Here is a 21600-nt window from a genome sequence, read left to right as displayed (position 1 = left end):
TTTTGTCGCATTATTGCCTTTTTGATATTCGTAAAGTAAACAGTGACGTAAATGTTCTTCGTTCTTATCTATTTCACTGCGTTGAATTATTATTTAAAACAATTTTTTAACAGTTGAAACTATAAACACTATTAACACATATGACAGAACTGCATCAGCACAACAAAAATGTAAACACAAAATATACGACATTACTTATCGAACGACCCAATACTGAGCTTCATGGTAGCATTATTTAGCACATTTTTTTTTCAAAATATGCGTTGTGTATGTTGTTGAGCACGTCTTCAAATACGTCATCAAATAGTTAAAATAGAAATATACGATTCTATGTAAAAGATAAAGTTAATATTAAGATGTCTGAAGGTACGTTAATAAAAATTGGAAATATTCTATTGCGTTCTTTTGTATAAAATCAGAACCATTTAACATAAATTAATTTTTTTGTATTTGGGAAAACTACAGAAATAATCACGTATGTAGGTACACTTATGTAAATTATACACCCTGCATATTTAATATTTACAAAATTCGTTTGAATTTTTAACATTTATTGAAACGTACGGACAATGTATCATAAATAATGCGTGTATTACGTTTGTTGAGATGAAAAAGTAAAAGTGACGTTACAGTTTCTCTAAATAATAATGTCATAAATAAGTTGATTCTCTTACTATATTTTCGATTTGAAATTAAGCAATTTTAGTGTGGGTCAGTTTCTTTGTATTTGAGAAAGCTTGGTGCATATAATTTTTCATGTACAGTCTTAAACGGTGCATATGTATAATGTATAATGTGTAGAGTATCACTCAAAAGTAGCCTGCGGATTTTATGCATTTATAGCATAAAGAAGTACGTATGTGAAATGCAATAGAAGATAAAACTTACACCAGGTGTAATATATTTTATTCTTAACGCAATAAACTCCCTAGGAGGCAAAATAAGTCTTTGTTTTTAATGCTGCCTTTGTAAATTACTGTATAAAATGTTATTTTGCATAAAGATTCGCAGTCTATTCATAAGTACTCGAGCCTCTTTTGTTAGAAGCAGAACTGATCGATTGTATTTTCCATCTTAATTTCCCAGTTTGTGCATTATTCATATATTCATTGTTCTGTATTTTATACTTTGTAATGTTAAACATAATTTACTGTGTAACACTTGTTTATTCGTACTGTTGAATTCAAATCTAAAACAGCAATGTTTAGAATGTTATTGGCTTTTTCCAGTTTTCATTTTCTAACATCAGTCAGTTTGGCAACTGTAGGTTATTTTTTCTTAAACATATTACTCCAATGAATTGCAGAATTGTGCTATTTTAACGATTCGTCGCTATTTTTTGATCGCAAAGAATGTACATATTCTGGCGTTTGAAATCATTGTGAACGGGAATACAGACGACAGATACTTCAAGAAAAAATAATATAGGGTGGGTGCACCAATAAATGAACACTTAAGTGTATCTATTAAATTCAAATTTGAAGTGATAACTATATTAATAAATATTTGGCATATGAAAGTAGGATTTTTTAATATCTATACTTTTTGATAACATATAGATTTCAGTTTGAAAAATTGCAAAAATGGAATTAATTAAATTAAAAACAAAAGAATGCAGATTTCACCAGTGAATGAACACTTCTATACAGTGAATTAACAATATTTTGCATATACGAATAAATGAAAGAAACATGATTAAAAAATACATAAAATTTGAACTGTTTATAACATTGTTGGTATAAATAATACTAACAATAACCATTATTGGTTTAAATAAAACTAATATGTATTAACATTTTTAAAAACAAAAATTTGTTAAATAATCCTATTTTCTAATTTTCGTGGTTTTATTGTCTACAGGTATGCAAATCTTGTCTTACATCTTTTTTTAGTTTTAAGTGACTGCGTTCCTTGTGTACTGGTGTACATTCTATTACCCATGAAGTTCATGCAAAATGTAGTAAAATAATAAAATACATTCATGAATATACATCTTTTCAAATAAATAAGTATATTTTGTACATCTAATTTAAGTAATTTAAATATTTTTGACATATTATATTAAACGAACACATCGTTCATTTACTGGTACAATTAGATTTTTAATGTTCCAGTATTTCAACAGCAATAAAAACTAAGTTTTCTACAAATTTTCTAACAAACTTACTTTTATATTATTTGATGCACATAATTAAGACTTATCTTATAGCAAACGCTTGATGAACGACTCTCGGCATGTCCAGTGCACTTATAAACTGTTTTAAGGTTATTTTTACAGCACATGGCACGAAAATTGTTTCAGTATGAAGCAAGCAATTGAAAAAAATCAATATTTAAACGTTTGCTTATTTTAATAATTTAATTTACTCGTTTTTCTATTTAATGTTCATTCATGGGTAGGTGTTCATATACTGGTGCACTTACCCTAATTTACGAAAAATGTTTTATGTATACCAAAAGCTATGAACTTATAAAATGTACACTATACAACGTCTGTAGTTACATAGATTTATTTTACAAGCAGTATGTAATTTTCAGATTTAGCTCTTGTTCGAACACTTATGACCGATACTGTACATGATATTTAATCACGCGACGTTCGATGCACGCAGCATTATTACCTAGGTCGATCCTTTCACCTTGCATGTTCATCTTGGTACCCAAATAAGAAATAAGCAATTCATACAGTTTCGATCTATGTTCTGTTAATTACTATTTAAAGAGGATTTAACAAGTTTTATTAACTATTAAATCATGTGTTTTAAGTGTTTAAGAAAATAATCATTATTATTTTGAAAGGCATATTACATTGTCAGTATTTTAACGTAACATGTTAGCGGAGATAAAATGAAGTAAAGAATGTAGTGACAACGTACCTAAACACATGAGCCTACCAGAAATTACATTGGTCGACTCCACTTTCTACAATCTTCTCCATTTTAGTATCCTTTACGCAATTGTTCTTGAGTATTTTATATGTAGACTGCGGATTTTATGCATTTATAGCCAATAGGGCTTTGTATAATACAAAAAAGAAAAAATTTTCGTCACATGTAATGAAAATTAATATTATATGAGGAAAACAATTACCCTCCTAACGACATAATATACATTACCAAAACTGTATCGAGTGTTATAAATATAATATAAGTATACAGGGTGTCCGAAAAAGATGGGACAATCCGCCACATGAATATTCCTCATGCAAATACAAATCGAAAAGATCTTTACCATTCTATAATCTGAAGCATCGTTTCCGAGATATTAGCAGTTAAACCATAGGTTTCCAAAGTGGGCGTTGGGGAGATCTGAGGGGGCGTTCTAGTTATTTTATTTTCTATAAGTTTAATTTTTTAGGATTCAAACAATACATGCAAGATTACACTTTGAAACTTTAATAATATAGAGACAGTTTACTCGAAGGGGGCAGTGAACAGAAAAAAACTTTGAAAAAGGTGTGGTTAGTCAAAAAAGATTGGGAAACTACGAGTTAAACGAACTCATACGTACAGTACCGGACAAAAGTATTCGTACACCCTTCAAAACGGAACAACTTTTTTAAAATTGGTCCAAATGACTTGAGTTCTTTTGTGAAGTTAGGGACATTAGTTTACTAAATGATGTGTAAAAAAAATTGAAAAAGTTGCAATTGGTCGGAATCGCGAAGAAATCATTTTTTACAACTTTTTAATCTGAGGCTATAATGAAAATTTAATAAATACGTATCGATACGATACATACGAATATTTATGTTAATTATCTAAGTCTTGAAAATTTCATCAAAATCAGTTAACGTTGCTACGAGATACAAACGATTAAAAATGTTCAAAATGATAGTTTTTCGCGACTTTCGACCTACAACTGTAGTAAATCTAACAATTCTTACATGTTTTGATGCCTGTCGCTCGTTTTTGTATCAACCTATTTCAATGAAAGTTTCAGTATGTACAAGGCCGTTCCTGGGTTGTTGGCCGCCCAGGTACAAAAACAGTATCGTCGCCCTGATTAATTTAATATCATTCAATCAAACATTTAATATGCAGTGTTTATATATATATATATATATATATATATATATATATATACAACTCCGACTACAATAGGCATTCAATTCCCGCTTCCCGCACTACCGTTATCTGTACGGGAGACACGCCCCTTGCTCACACGTATTTCTGACACACGTGCGCGTACCCTACTCCTGTCGCCCAGCTCGTTCAGGCCGGAACACATACGGCGTCGCGTTTAACACGCATATCTCATCACAGAAAGCGAAATGTATATAATACTGTTTTAATAATGTTTTTATTGGTGGAATGAATATTGGTGGCAATTTCATTGCTCCTTGTCCCGCGGATCACACGTAATGGGTAAAAGATGCTAACCAAGCTAAACATTTGCCATTAAAATATGTCACGAATTATTAACTTTTTCACATAATACCTTAATACTTTATTACGCAGCATGTCTAGAAGAATCGATGTATGTAAAAAAAAGAAGTACAGTAAAACCTGTTTTTGTGCGGTCCTTTTTTATGCGATTTTATTTTTATGCGATTTGTTTTGTGCGATTTTATTTTTGTGCGATTTTTTTTGTGCGATTTTTTTTTATGCGGTATATGAATTTCAACGGCGTTGGCATTACTGTAATGTTTTCTATCAGTGTACATATAAATATGCACTTCAAGACGCTCTGTTCATTTGGTTTAAACAGTTTCCCGACAATGTACATTCAATTATTTTCGCTCGACGCGCTAGCAGCATACGCTTCGTATTCCGAGTTTTATCCACGACTCACGTGATTAAGGATTCATTTTATAGCGAGATTAAAGGTAAATAAATTAATTACTTTTGTTTTTATTTGTATATAGTTTTTATGATTTTCATTTTATTTTTAAACATATGTACTCCCTTAAAATGAATAATTGTAGCCAAAAAAAAGTGAAAAGAAAGACAATTCCATTAGAAACAAAAAATCTAATATTAAATAGACTAGCAGATGGTGAACCAATTCATCACAAGAAGATGCGCGTTAAGGATTACGACGACTAGCAGTGAATTATGTAATGTGCATTTTGAAAACTTCTCCATGTATACAATGAAAAATTAAATGTTTTTATAATGTGTAATTTAATTATTTATTTTGTTTGGAAGCACTTTCTCATGTATTTCGTAAATAATTGACGTATTTTCTAAGTGCGACTTTTTTTATGCGGTCCCTCTCCGCCGCATAAAAAAAAATTTCTGTAGTATGTCGTACAAAGTTGTTTATTATATGTAGTATTTATGAAATTTCTGAATATTTTTTTGTGCGGTTTCTTTTATGCGGTCCCTATCTACCGCATAAAAACAGGTTTTACTGTATCTTTATTTCATAGTATTTCAATATCATTAATAAAAAAACATAATGAACTTTGAGAACTCAAAAGATCCTTCACCTACGAAAAAACTGGGACTGCTAAGTAATAGCTCCCTCCATACTAAAAAACTTCTGTGACTACACTTTTCTGATATCTCTAAAAGTAACGGAGATAATTAACATAATCGTAAAGTGCGTATATCCAGCCCACCCTATATGTAGCTGCATCGCGCAACTGAACGCCTGAGTGGTGGGGAAAGCGCTCGTGTAACTGGTCACCGATTATTGTACGATTCCTGGAAATTTAACCCTCTACAGCCCCGATTCGTGCGGGAATCGAGTGTCTACTGTAATTGTAGTTTTTTCAATTTTTTTTACACATCATTTAGTAAACTAATGTCCCTAACTTCACAAAAGAACTCAAGTCATTTGAACCAATTGTAAAAAAGTTGTTCCGTTTTAAGGGTGTATGAATACTTTTATTCGGTACTGTATATATGCGCAGAGACACAGTCAGCAGAAGCGCATGACCCAAGTTACTGGTGTCTGCTTCGTGACTGTTCGACGACGCGTACGTGTGACCCACCGCTCAGTTGATCGTTAACTGCTAAGTCGAGTTCGTTTAACAGCTAATATCTCGGTATTGGAGCTTCAGATTACAAAACGATAAAGAATTTTTCCATTTGTATTTGCATGAAGAATCTCCATAATGCGGATTGTCCCATATTTTTGGGATACCTTGTATAATAAAACACATGTACTTTGTAACCCCTTGCCTTACAACATCGAGTCAGTTACGTTACAACAATTTCAAACTGAATTTAGTAAACATGTATATTATTCATTTTCTTTGTATTATACTTGCATTAGCATTTAAGGTTTTGAATAAACGTAACACTTGCCATAAGAATAGAATTTCTTTTGTATCTAGAAAAATATTAAACATCATTATTGAGAGTGAGGTTGTAAAAAAAATCGTATGGCAAGGGGTTAAGGTTCTTCTAATACCTATTTGCAAGTTGTAAGTTGTTCGATTAATTGTGAATGTATAACGAAAATAGAAGATATTGAATGGATAAAGTAGATAAAAAGAGTTTTATCCATGAACACTTTGTAGACGAATTATGATTAGACTGCCGATGTTTATGTAAATATCGTAGACTGTTTTTCAAGAACTACAACCAACGAAAAATTAATTTCTTTATTTAAAGGATTTCGTAATTTAAATATCAAGTTAAAACATCACTGATCTTTATTAAATTTAGTGCTTTATTGTGTTTTACATACATATTTGCAGACAACTCGAATTGTTGTATGATAATATATTATCATAAATCTAATTTTAAGCGTATAAAAATTCATTGGCAATACCTGCCGTCCTCCGTATTGTGGATCTTAAACGGAGTCGCTGACTCAGACAAAAGTGATTCTTGGTGACTGTTTACCGAAAATAAAACCGTATTAAACATGCAAGCAATCCTTCGAAGAGACTCGAGAGCCTTGAAAGAGTTCCAGGACCGATTCATTTTCCCGTGAACTCTTTTGCGGGCTCGTTTAGTTACATAGTACCGGCCAAGCATACTACGTGATTCATAAGTTCTTACCTCATTTGTACTCGAAGCACAGGGCCGTTCCTGAGTTGTTGGACGCGCGGGTTCAAAAATGATATAGCCGCCTTTATTAATTTAATATTATTTAATTAAGAATTTTATATGCAGTGTTTACTTTTACATCTATACATATACATAGTCTTTTTTTCACATTTATCATGTAAAAGGTATATTTTTTAATTTTTATTTTGATAGAATGAAACGAAGATCCTTAAAAAAATAAATGGTTTTATTTACAATGAATATTTCATTCTACATATAAGTACGAAATTAACGTGTAATATTTGTAATAATAATGTTATGGTACCTACACGAATTTAATCCAATAAATATGACTAAATATCATATGCTATTTTGGGCTGTCCATAAAGACAGTTCATTCTTGTATATGAGAAGTGTTACAAAGACTACGTATTGAATTCAGTTTGTCTAAAATTTTCATAATCATTAGAAAAGTTTTGATTATTATACTTGCTAACTAGAATTTTACATATAATATACGATCTATGGCCGTCCAGGTACGGGAGTACCTTTTGCACCCCCGCCAGGAACGGTCCTGGCGAAGCATATAAACGAATAAATTAGTTAAATTTAATTTTTTACAAGCAATTTCCGTTATGAACAATCATGTAAGGAAAATAGTATTGACTTTGATATATGTATATGTATACATGGATAAATGAACAATATTATTTACCACTTAAACAACCAACATTGCATGTATGCTAAATGAAACTGCATAAATTATTAATTTGAGTAATACATAATAACTCATGTTGATCTTTAATGTATTATACATTTAAAATATAATATAAAGTGTGTAATAAATTAAACATCAACAAGAATTTCGACGGAAGCACCTTTATAATTTTCGTAATCGTAAATGAAGAAATTTTAAATTCGTCGTTCGAAAGGATTTGATAGTCTTAATGTCAAGTAATACGATCGAGTGACAAAAGATTATGATTTGAATTGGGGAACTTATGACTCACTCTAATACATATACATATGTATGTACATATAGGGTGCGTGAATATTGATGGTATAGCCCAGTGATGAGAAATTCTTTTTTTTTGCTGCACGTTTATACAGATTAAGAATCTTTCTCAATTTTTAATTTGAGTAACGTAGACAGCTGATATAATGGCAGCCATGGGCACCTTTTTTTAGACAGTCTCGGAAAATTACAATAACTTTTAATCTGTACTACATTTTGAAATGAAAAAAATTAGCTTATCCTATTAGTGTATACGAATTCATGGAAAAAAGTTTAACATCGTTATATCTCATAGTTTTTTCTACAAAAATTCTTGAATTTCTCCTAATTTTTTACTTGTCACAGTAAGGAGACCCCTTAATTGTAAAATAATGAATTTCCTTTACATTCCATTTAATTGTTTTCACTTTAGCCAATGAAAGTCGGTTTTACAAATAACTTCGGCTGACCACAAGTAAATGATTGGCGTGCCGCTGGTTACTCATCACTGGTATAGTCGACGGTAATGACATACATGAGGTAGTAAATAGAAACAATACTTACGGCAAATGAATGGAACAGGTATATCCATAACATTGTATTGCGCAGCATGAAAATTCAGCGCTTTATTAGAATTCCATTTTCCTGAAAACAATGCCTTCAGTATAAAACTTTGCTTTTTTATTTAGATTTATTTTTACACGAGCAATCAGTTTTTATACATTCGTACCATCAATACTGCCGCATACTCAATTGTACGCGTATCTGTCAATCTTCAAATTCAATTATCTCAAAAAGAAAGCCTCGAACGAAAAAATTTTATATAAAAATTTATTTATTTTGTTCATGTAAAATTACTTGTTTTCCAGTTGTACTACGATTTCGAAATTAATTTATAAGAAATGTAAATATAATACAGAATCGGATTCTAGGACTTCAAATATCCCTAAACACGTTCTTTTCATAATGAAAAACGTATAAATAGAATTTGGGACCACTGTGCCCCGGCAGTACAAAAATGGTTACATAATAAAATTAAACATGATACATTGTTGGATACGTTTTGATCTCCTCTTTGTAATGGCAAACAAAAAAATAGGGCATTCCATTTAAACAAAGTTACCATTGGAGAAATCTCAGAAGATATGACCTTGACATGACCTTCAATCTCATAGCCTAATTTCCCCCCTAAAATACACTAACTTTCTCCCGGACCATTTTTTTGTACCGTGACAAATAAGAGGAGAAGGGTGGCCGAGTTAGGTGGGACACTTTGTACTTCTTTTTGCTAAATTAAAAACAGGAACACGATTGTTATTACATCAAAACGTATTAATAATATGTCTGTTAATCACTAGTCTTTAGTGAAAGGTTAGCACACAAGTAAATTAATCGATCGAAAAAGAAAAGTGAATCGATCGAGATCACGATATCTTCAGAGTCTCCTATATTATTCGCAGACGAAGAAATGTAGAAACTCTGTTGATAACAAATCAGCATCGACGTAGTCAATCTATCTCGGTAGACATATACGTCATAAGAAAATCGATAGAGTCCAATCAAAACTAGTGCAAACCCAATCGGCTTTGATTAACAGAAATTCTGCGCTCTTATTGCAATGATCGAGCTTACTCCATTTCCATAAATCGCCAAAAGGTAAACGATGTAGCATCGGCTGTTTTGTTATGTTCTGTCTGTAGACTAAATCTTTCTCATGCGATTATTATTTAGTTTAATTATTGCCATTTTCTTAGCAAATAATTATTTAAAAAGCGATGCTCAACTTCAAACTGTAATTGTTACAGTTGCTAGTGTAATAACACTCGCGAGTCTGTTACGTACAAAGACACTCTCGTGACTTCTTAACCGTATCGGGAGTTGGAATGCATCCGGTCAGATTACGTAATTGCCTATGGGGGCACGGGGTGTTATGGCGTGGCCAGATTTTCTTGGAAAGTAGTTTCCGTTGAGAACAGGCGTGTCTCCCACTACTTTTAGACTCCATTTTCGGGATATAAAAAGGGACGCGTACTGCTCATCCGCGGATCATACTCATATCATAATTCTAGCTAGTGAGATCGGGTATTAGAGTCCTTGTCAAGCATTTCTAAAAGTAAGCTAAACTCTGCATAATAACTCCCCGCATTTCTCAGTGCGTGAAGACCGAGAACGTTGGAATTAGCTTCCGCGACTACACTTTACAGTACCATTTGTAAAACCTTTACTTTATTGAATATACTTTTATACGTTCATATATTTATAATTCAGTGTTGTTCATTTCAACTCTAGAATAACATCTAAATTCCCAGCTAGAAGCGAACTCACAAAGGCATACTTTTACCGTTCGAAGTGTACCGAATTCTTAAAAGTTACGAGGCCCATACTAACAATCCTAGTGGCTCCCTGAGATGAAATAGGCTCGGGTTCGTACACGAAAATCTTTCCCAGTGGCTCCCTGTGATGAAATAGGCACGGGTTCGTCCACGTAACAAACTCTAAAAAACCAAACTCGCCATTTCCTCGGCTCTCACAGCCGCTTAGCCCTGGCTCGTAACAAGTCTATTGTTAATGGATAAAAAGATGTTGGGAAATGATACAGTGCTATACGATTGAATAAAAGTTTTGTTCGATGAAATTTATAATTGCTTGAAGTTTGTGTAGACACAAACTGCATATCCTCATTTTTTTCAAAATTTTAAACAGTTCCACGGTATGAAAACAGCACATTTATTTAAAACAATTGCAAAATAAATGGTTAAAAAATATCTTTTTTTAACTAAAATTATTTTTATTTGGTACTCTTATGTCTCCACTATAAGTACCCACAAAGCTCAGTTCGATCAGTTTGTTAGTTCAATAGTTATGACTTATTCAAAAAAGATTGACCCTAAATTTCAAACAGCTATAAAATCAACAATTTTCAAAATTTTCAAAAATCCTCCGAGATACGTGTACATATGGCTAAAGACTACAATATATCTAAATTTGAACAAAATCCAGAATGGTGCTCAAACAAGTGTCCAATTTTGCGTGGAATGACCCGTCTAAAAATTAGATTATAAATTTTATGCATTTATGGCAGCTGTTAACCCGCAAATCTTCAAGTCATTCTATAAGCAAAGTTCGTGTCTGCTTTAAATAGCATTGTTCATCATGTAACAGATCTCTCGTAACTTTCAATAGGCGTTTTTGCTAGATCTTTATGAGCTGAATATGAGTCAAAAACTGTACAGGCTGGGGAAAAAAAATGGTTTGCAGATTCGTATTCAGCTCGTAAAGTTCTAGCAGAAACGCCTATGGAAGGTTATGAAGTCCAAAAAAGTTAAAATTTTTTAAACGATGTAATCATAGAAGGGCTAACATTTTTAACGTAAAACCGAGCAATCATTTAGGAATGGGAAATAATAGTAAAGCGGAACCGATAATATAAGAACGGCTAAAAGTAGCTTTAGGCATAAACTTTTTTACACTTCAAATTACTTTAACAAACGACACAACACTACAAAATGTACTGACATAATGAAGTACAAGGTATCGATAAAGATGAATAATTAATCAATTTTATCATTATAGTGCAATGGAATCTGAAATCGAAAAATTACATTTCTATTTAATTATTATTCTCGTAAGTTAGTTTATAGAAGTGGAAATTTGCATGAATATTCGCAGTTTATTAATAATAGTGCACTAGCAGTTTTAGTTTTTGAGCGAACATAATTTTATTTCCGAATAAACAACTACATTTATGTTAAAGATACATCTATTTTGGTTCCATAAAAAAAAATGTTAAAAATCGTAGTCATAAAACCAAAGTCTGAAATTTTTATCATCATTTTAGTTTACATATAGGATGATGTAAAAAGAAGGGGCAATATCTGTATGCTGAAAGTATCCACTAAAACAATTCTTTCTGCATTACGTAAGATATGAAGCGTGCAAGGGGATGAAAAGTAAACACGTAAAACACAATTTGCGAACATAAACATTACTTATTGTATATAGGTAGCCAAGGCCGTTCCTGGGTTGTTGGCCGCCCTGATGCAAAAACAATATGGCCGCCCTTATTAATTTAATATTATTTGATTACTGCTGTGTTTACTTTTATATCTATATAAAAGTATGTTTAATTAGTTCTTGTCTAAGCATCATATGGTACAAAAGTATGTTTAAGTAGTTTTAATCTGTATACATAGTTTTTTAAGAGTTATCGTGCAAAAGAAATATTTTCTAAATTCTATTTTCATAAAATGAAACAAAGACCGTTAAAGAAGAAATTGTTTTATTTAAGATGAATATTTTATTCTACATATAACTACAAAACTAACATATAGTGTTTGTAATAATGATGTTATAGTTGATAATATCGACTATTAATAAACTACACGAATTTAATCGAATAAATATGGCTACATATCATATGCTTTTTTCGGCTGTATATGTATAAAGAGAGTAGTCTTGTCTTCCTCACGACATTCACCAGATGTTTGCCGAACAAAAGATCACAATTTTCTGCTATCGGGGCCTCCCCCTAAGAAGCAAAATATTCCCCACTCAAGTGTTGGTACTCGCAGCATTTGAAGAATTCATATAATTGGAAAATGCTAATTTTTCTAAAAATGGAACCAATCGGATAGTATTTTGTTTAAAGAAGGTTATTAATCGTCACGATGCATATTTCAATCGAATAAATATTATGAACGTTTCTGTATCGATCTATAGAAACCGTAATTTCGTTCGTAGCATTCCGAGCACAGTGTTTTTGTTATCTTATTATTGGACGAAGGAAAAATTGTTTGATTTTGTGACTAGGTAGATTTACTATGAAACACCCGATTTTAAAAGGTCGTCAAACATACAGAAATGGTTTATTTAATCCCTTGCGATACCATTTAACTCGGAAGAATCCGGGCCCAAGCGATGCGCCCTAATGGTTCAGTCGGGAAAGGAGCCGAAGCGGCAGAGACAGAGTCTCGGAACTTGAAACATGATATCTTGCGACTGAGTTCGAGATAGCCACGCCCGTGTTTACTTTACACGATGGTGCTCTTGTGGAATTCAAATGAATTTTAACTAAAAACTTTTAAAAAATATTTTAATTAGTACATATGATTACAGCAAATCATGTATAAGTAATAATACTATGGCTAAAACTTGGCCCGAGATTAAGACCACGAGTTAGACTCGGGATATTTATGTTTGGTTCGAAATGTCGATTACGAGTCAGACTCGTGATATTCAGGTTTGGCTCAAAATTCTCATCACGAGTCAGACTCGTCAAAGTATGGCAAGGGGTTAAAAGTGAAGCCACCTTCTATACCTTCTTTGGTTCTACTACTTTCACTGCTGCAAAAGTTTGAAAACAAAAATTTGAGGCTCGGTCGCCGATCAAATAAATAACAAATTTTTTTCAAGAGCTCTTATGGCAGTTTTACGATTTCTTACTGGAAGTATAATCTTTTCTATTCACAAAAATTAGAATAACTAACTAAAAACTATGTACTGAAAGTATAAATCCCGAGCTTTCTGGTAATGAACTAAATCTTGTACAAATAAACATTGCCAATAAAGTCCAGGATATGTAGGTTATTGGATAGTTATTGGGACTATGTGGAGGACTTGGCAACGTTGCTGAAGTATGGTCATACCCGCGAAATACAAGTACATTTAAAAAATATTTTACTTATTTTGTGTTTTAGTGAATTCTAATTCTCTAAATTAGTCTAAATTATAACGTACGAGAATATAATTAACTTTAAGATAATTAACACATAAGAATATTGAATATGAACTACGCGGGAAAACTGACGTATACAGGGTGGTCCACGCAACTGTTTCAGGTCATAATTCTGTTATTAATGCATTTATGAAAAAATGCCAAAGGAGAAAGATAAAATTTTCTTTACGTGCAACAGTGCATGTGCAATTAAAAATTGCATCATTTCTTTAAATGGAACTGCATATTGTTTGTTGCACAGATCGATTCCTCTATTCATTCTACGTAAACAAGTATTAGGGTACCATGGCAAAAAAATGATTAATTCTCGTGATATTTAAAAGAAATGTCTTTATTGAAGAAGATGCTCAAACCCATCATGACTATGTAGTAAACGTAAAAAAAATAACGTAGATAATTTAAACAAACATATGAAAATAATAAAAAAAAAACGTTACAGAAATGTTTACAATGTCATGGAGAAGCGTTTGAGCATCTTCTTCAATAAAGGCATTTTTGAGAATATCTCGAGAACTAATAATTTTGTTGCCACATTTTTTTGCCCTAATAATTTTTTACGTAGAATGCATAGAGGAATCGATCTGTGCAACAAACAATATGCATTTCCATTTAAAGAAACGATGCAATTGTTAATTGCACAGGCACTATTGCACTTAACCAAAATCTAAGGGCCTACAGATGTAATGCTCTTTATCGAGCTATTTATCTTTCTCCTTTGGCATTTTTTCATGAATGCATTAGTAACGGAATTATGACCTCAAACAATTACGTGGACCACCCTTGTATAGATATGCGTGCAAAAACAATGTTGCCAAACGTACCAGAAACGAGCACACTGAAATCATGCGACTAACCAAAATATATTTTTTATTTACAATATAATGATGAATGATGAATGTAAATGACGTTGAATTTCAAATATGTAATGTTTATACATTATTAAAGTGTATTAGCGGGTGTTTAATACCAATTATTAGGTAATATGATGGTTTATTGACTAGAGAGTCACATACGAACCACCTTAAAACAGTTGATGAAGTTACGTCCGTGACATCCTGGATGTTTAATTATTGTATTTTGCGTCGGGTCGAGACCCGGAGCATCTCTAGTTTCCACGAAGTTTTCCAGTCTATTTCGGTAGGTCCTAGGTTTCTTTTCCCGAAATCAGTTCAACCGAAAAGAAAATTCTGGTGGGATTACGTTGCGAAATTGTGTCACACTGTGTGATATTTTTGTGACCCTCCGAGGAGAAGTCCTGTTCGAATAATTCACCGTGTTCCTTCGACGATCCCATAATGGTCGTTCGATGGTGACGCAAGAATTATTTATACGGTAAATCTGCGTATCCTTTTGTACCATGAAAGCGAGAAGATTTATTTTCAGAAACTTGTTACAGCGATGCGATACCGCTTGCGTAATGATGACATCATAATGCGTTTGGACGAAAATAATGTCACAGCTCGAAAGTTAATTTCATTTTTTCTTTGATGCGACGATAATGGTGGCTGTGTTAAGATATTTATAATTGAGCCAGTAATTACGCTGAATCGACCGTTGGTAAAGTTTAAGAAGCATTCAAACGCAATTCCAGTAAATATATACAATACTTATCGATAACTACATCAATCAAATGATATTGTCACTGTAAATGGTGAACGATTATATGTTTTGATATTGATACTTTTGGATGTAGTTAAACTTCGTATTATCTGACTAAAAATTATTCCATAAGTCGTCTTAATAAAAAAAGATAATCATTAAAAGATTTATTGTGTTGTTAACGAGTGATCGATCGGTTTTAATAAATATCACATCGTGTTAATTTATTATGTTATAAAAAGTGCATGTTTTATTCAATTATTTAATGAATGTGAAAACTGAACTTGTTGTACAAGCCAAAAGGATAAATAATTTTAAGAACGTTAATTTTATCAGGAGGAGAAGAATATTATTTCCCTACTACATAATAAGGGATCAGACCAGTGTAACGCTCTGAAAGGGAGCGTATTTTTACGAATTATTTGTCCAAAACTGAATCAACTGAATCTTTTGAAACTTTTTATGTTCATTATGATACTATTAAACTATTAATTAGAATTTTTTAAATTAATTTAAACGTATAATTTTCCAATTGGCGAGCATGATAACGGTTGTTCTGGTGATCTGAAATAAAAAAACGAACAAATATTTCGATGATAAATCGTATGCTTGTAGTTGGAGGATGAACCTAACTTTATAATTTTAAAATTAAAATCGCTAGAACAGTAGCGATTTGAAAAGCAGATATGTACTAAAATCTCCATTTTTTTTTCTTCGCACTAATACAAAAAATGTAACGTATTATGTTATTCTTCATTTTTGAGGTTCGTCTTCCAAAAACATATGTCTACTATAAGGAAGCAAAGTATCAAGTCGGTCCGTCAATTATTTTTTTTTATTGACTTTATCTTGCACGCCAGTTTGAAAAACATGGCTTCGAAAAAACTGCGAAGAGAATTCGCTTGAAACTTGTGTATCACAATCATTTTAAGCATTAAAAAAAAACATTTGAGAAACATATTTTTAAGACGGTAGCTGGGTAAATCAACCAGTAAAATTGACTGCATACCACTAAATGACCATTAAGGAAGACATGTAAATTATAAATTTAAAAATTATGAAATGTTTATAAATGGAGCGTTGTTGCACTTTTAATATCACATATTTTTAGTTTAGGGTATTAAGCGAACATTGGTAAGTACAATTCTTATTAAAAATGTTTCAAAAATGTAGCAGTCATTTACTGGGCTTTTACACGTTTCGCACTTTATCAGTAATTTAAAAAAAATTACGATAAGGATAAGTAATTTTTTTAATAAAAATTTCAAGGAAAATAAATTTAATTGTAATTTCAACAGCTGTTTTGTTGTTATAAATAAATACATTAAAGTATCAGAAATTCAACAATTCGGTCATTTATTGGTTGGTGTACCCTACTTTTTGAAATCTGCGGCAAAAATTTTGATTTTTTTTCAATGTTATACTGGTCTGACCTCTGAAACAACAACGTACATTTATTTTGTTATTCGTACATATGTATTGTATCGTATGTATGTACAGAAATTATCTGTAATGTAATTAAGGTATGTCATGTACTGCTGATGTAATTGCTATACACTTATGAGTAATAAAGAAAATAATAAATACATATTATACACACTTCAATCAACGTTTATTCTCATTTTTACGGAGATTATTAACATTTACAGAAATTGATAACGTAAGCGTGAAAATACCGTGTATTAACATAAAAATACTAAAAAAAATCTTATTCTCTGATAGATCTAATTTTTAATCTGTTAAAATAAACCAAAATGAAGAAGTTATATAATTTTTACTAAAACGTTAACGTAAATACGGATAATTATTATTCCTTGTATCCGTTTTCTTAGAAACTTACGCTTTTTACGAATAAAATGCTACCTGCATCGTTCCGTTATGTTATATAGTTTTCGCGTGAACCTTGTTATTGAATAACACACCACAGTGTTCGATTTCATAGAATAGAACATATGTATACTTATAAATAGTGATTATCGTTGTATAATTCTTTTCGACTTTACAGATATTATCCTCAATATGGAAACTATTATCGATTATTGTTGTATATTTTCAACAAATATTTGAACTAAATATCTATACGTAGTTAAATCATTATTATATGTAGTAGTCGAATTTTGTATACTGCTGCCAAGACTACAAGAAATAATATTTTATTTCTGTGAAATACATATTTAGTTAACGTTGGTTTCGTTATCTCTTAAAGGTGGTATTGTTCGCACGTTTTTGATTCCATTATTTCACTACAGAAAATTATATTCTTACGACACATTTAATGTCCTTTGAAATTTTTTAGAAAAATCTTTTTTGAAATTTTACAAAAAGAAATTTACATAAAGTAATTAGAATATTTGGAAACTAATTTACCGCAACGATTAAATGAAACAGAAGTCTACTCCCAGATAACAATGACGCTTTAAAGACGCCCATTTTACGCCTATTTCAAGTCTAAGGCGCCTTTAAGCCGTCTTCAAGGCGCCGCGAGGCGTCATGTGCTATCTGGGCTTATACTCTATTGCGGTTTCTATCTGGTTTCAAGTACAAACTTCATTAAACTAATCTAAATATTTTACTACACTGAATTATCAGAGAACCGTGAATGTTGTAAATACATGAATTTCACAATCTATTTATTATATTACAAGCATTGTATATGCTCTATATGTATATAATACATATGTATGTATATGTATGTATTAGTTTATGTAATAATTATTATCTTCATTTTGTTGGTACACATAATCTCCACTGGTTCTGAAACTATACATATGTGGCTATGTGTATTATGCCCACAATTGGATTTGTATAATCACAAATACGATAAAATTGTACATGACTAATAATCTTAAACTAAAATTGTTTTTTATAAATCACACCGAAACCTGATTCGTTGGCCAGGGGCGCTTGCCCCCCCCCCCTTCCCGTCCAGAAATTATTCAAATATCTAAAAAACATTCGTCAGTTACTAAAACCTTCTGTTATAAAAAATAAATACTTGGGTCGAAATGCAACGCAACGCAACTAAATACAAAAAAATACAATACTGTTCTCATTACGTGAAAGTATTAAGTAAAATTGTACTAGAATTAAGCTCTATAATTTTAATATTCTACTGTCATTAATAATCCTGTAACATCAATTGAAGGAACGGATGCAATAAGGGGACTAGCGATTGAAAATGTGAAAAATATTTTTGCAGAAAAAATCAGCAAATTGAAGCTTATATATAATAGATTTTAACTATAGGTATCTGCACTAATCAATCTCGAATTTTTTTTATTTTCAAACATTTGGTTTATATCTTTCTATTCTTAGTTTTGGTGTTAAATAAATATGTAAATAATTATTGTAAAATGTGTAACTTTATTTTCTGCAACCCACGTACATGGTATAAAATACGTACAGGTGTCTGATGCTAAGTCAGTGGATCTGGCCCCATCACATTAAAAAATCCTAGTTACGCCAATGCACCTAATATTTACTGCTTGTCAAGTTCAATGTGAGTAAAAAGATGTATGGTCGCCGTGCCACGATTAAATTTGGATAGTGTAAAATACAATAAAATTTTATTGGAATAATCATTTTTAGAACACTTTTGAATAATACCGAAGCCTGATTCGTTAATACACCTAATATCCACTGATTCTCCTAACTTATATGTGATTCTGTTGTGTTCACAGTGCCACGATTGGATTTGGATAGTCTTGAAAGCGGATATCACGGCCTGGTGAAGGAAAACGAAACTCTAGTCGAGGTCACGCCACAAATACGAGCTTTAGGTGCCAAAGTCTGCTCCTTCCGTATCGCGAACAAACATCACGGCGAAGCACCCTTCGAGATTGTTTTGAAAGAGAAAGGAATTGCGGAGCTGAGAGCACTCCGAGTTCTGAACTGTGAAAAACGGCGCAACTACAAGTTCGACATCGAGGCAGTTGGCTGCAATGGCGCTCTATCGGAAAAGTATGAGTCGTACAGGATAAGTCTAAAATTTTAGCTTTTACTAAAACTCGAACGAATTATTACCATTGTTGGAGCTCGCACGGTTCAATTTCCATTTTAATCATCAGACTGCAGATTATATGCGTTCACAGAATACGGGACTAGGGCATTGGTTCGCATTAATTGGCCTGTCTCTATCAGTGTGGCTTTATTATATACATTTTTTTATGTATATGTTTTTTATTTATAGGATGTCCCACCGAATTCTGCCACCCTCAATTATTCTCTTATTTGTCACCGTACAAAAAAATGGTCTTGGAGAAAGTTAGTGTATTTTAGGGGGGGAATTGGGCTATGAGATTGAAGGTCATCTCAAGGTCATATCTTCTGAGATTTCTCCAATGGTAATGTTTTTTCAAATGGAATGCCCTATTTTTTTGTTTGCCATTGCAAATAGGAGATCAAAACGTATCCAATAATGTATCACACTATAGGGTGACAACACTTTGAACATACACTAAAATAATAAATAATGCGATCACGGCGTTAATTTTGTTTCTACAATTTTTCTGTTAGTTTCCAATTCAACCAGTTACGTGCGAAATTTTCAGCCCAAGATCATTTTATGGTCATAGTGTGATACACTGTTGGATACGTTTTGATCTCCTCTTTGTAATGGCATAAAAAAATAGGGCATTCCACTTAAAAAAAAGGTTACCAATACAGAAATCTCAAAAGATATAACCTTGAGATGACCTTCAATCTTATGCGATAGGGCGAGATCATAGAGGCTATGGCCTAATTGCCCCCCTAAAATACACTAACTTTCTCCCGAACCATTTTTCTGTACCGTGATAAATAAGAGAATAATTAAGGGTGGCTGAATCAGGCGGGACACCCTGTATAAATAAGCTGTGGGAGAAAAGCTTGAGGGAACTTTTTGAAAATGGAGATTAATTATTAATGTACGTGTTATAAATGAAAATATTGTACACTAATCTGCACATTAAACTGTTATAACTTCATTACAAAAAAATCATAGATCAATCATTCTGTGCTGATTTTAAAGCATAAAGTCGCTACTTGCAGCACCCTTTGTAGTTTTTCACCCAACAGATATTTCTGTATCGCGTGGAAAACTGAAAAACGAAAATGCTTTTTTGTTTCGAAAATTTTTCGAATTCACCCGATTCTACAGGCATTGAAGATTTTGTTTGAGATTCTAAAATCACTAGCCCGTGCAGTGCACTTTTCATTCAACTTTCAATAAAACAGCGACAAAAAAGCGTACATCAATTTTGTAGGGGTCGTTGTAAAGGGGAGACTCCAATCTTCAAATATGTGGTAATATTAGTTCTTAAAATATTCTTTTAGAGAATTTAAAGTTTAGACAACACCTTAACTGCAGGGACACTACAGTAAATCCTCGATAAGGGATCGAAAGCTCCACGGCACTGAACATGAAATATTTCATAAACTAATGGCCATTCGATAAAACTTGTTAAAAAGTCACCGCTACACCTGGGGACCTCTCCTTGTCAATGTCAAGGAGTCTTGGAACACTCATCGAAAATTTACTGTATTCAGGACGAGGCACATTTATTGAGAACACACAGTTGTGGACAGGCACATTAACTGAATGCGTATTAATCCATTCACAGCACTTCTAAAAGCACACTAACTGGGACAAAAACATGTATTTTTATTTTATTTAAGAAATAATAAAAAAGTAGCCTTTTGCAACTCGAAAATGTGTCTCAATCAATAAAAACGTTTAAAAAACCAATATAATTTTAATGAGTAAGTCGGCTCAATGGCAAATGAATAAGGACCAGTACTCTATATCGAATACAATAAGAAGCAAAACATCCATCGGATTAAATACACTTAAATTCCCAATTTATTTTTAGACCAAAACCATCCTTAAAAGGAGGAAGGAAACTCTGTTCCATTTCTGTCTTTCTGAATTAATTTAAAAAATATTTGAAGTAAAGATGAACAGTCTACTAATTGTTTATATGCGAAGGTAACAATTTCGGGAATGGATAATATTACATTTTTGCTCTAGAACTGTCTAACTTTAAACTTTTTATAAGATTTTATTAATCTTTATCATCTGTAATGGATTGAAGATAAAATTCGGGTACATTTGTATTATTATTGCACAATTCAAAATGCACTGAAGCAAAGAATTCTTCGTAAACGTATTTGGATTTTGCTTCCTTTTGTTCAGTGCTCACTTTATGAGGAGATACTTCTTATGAGAAATGTGAGTTACTATTAATCAGGAATTTAAACGTAAAATATCCGATATTGGATTCATTTAAGAAAACAAACAATTGATTTTGAAGAACTTTGAACCAATTTATTATGACAATGTATAATTT

General features: G+C 32.0%; 1 protein-coding gene across 1 annotated transcript in view; it reads left to right on the top strand.

Moving 5' to 3' along the window:
• Positions 1–21600, top strand: part of LOC107188166 (calsyntenin-1) — a 38283-nt gene that overhangs the window by 5976 nt on the left and 10707 nt on the right. Inside the window, exon 2 of the mRNA XM_015576414.1 lies at positions 18955–19234. Coding sequence (XP_015431900.1) covers positions 18955–19234 — 280 coding nt within the window. The remainder of the gene's footprint in view (positions 1–18954; positions 19235–21600) is intronic.

This window comes from Dufourea novaeangliae, unplaced genomic scaffold (assembly GCF_001272555.1).
Source record: "Dufourea novaeangliae isolate 0120121106 unplaced genomic scaffold, ASM127255v1 scaffold130, whole genome shotgun sequence".
In the NCBI taxonomy this organism is placed as follows: Eukaryota; Metazoa; Arthropoda; class Insecta; order Hymenoptera; family Halictidae; genus Dufourea; species Dufourea novaeangliae.
This window is presented reverse-complemented; position numbering and strand designations above follow the sequence as displayed.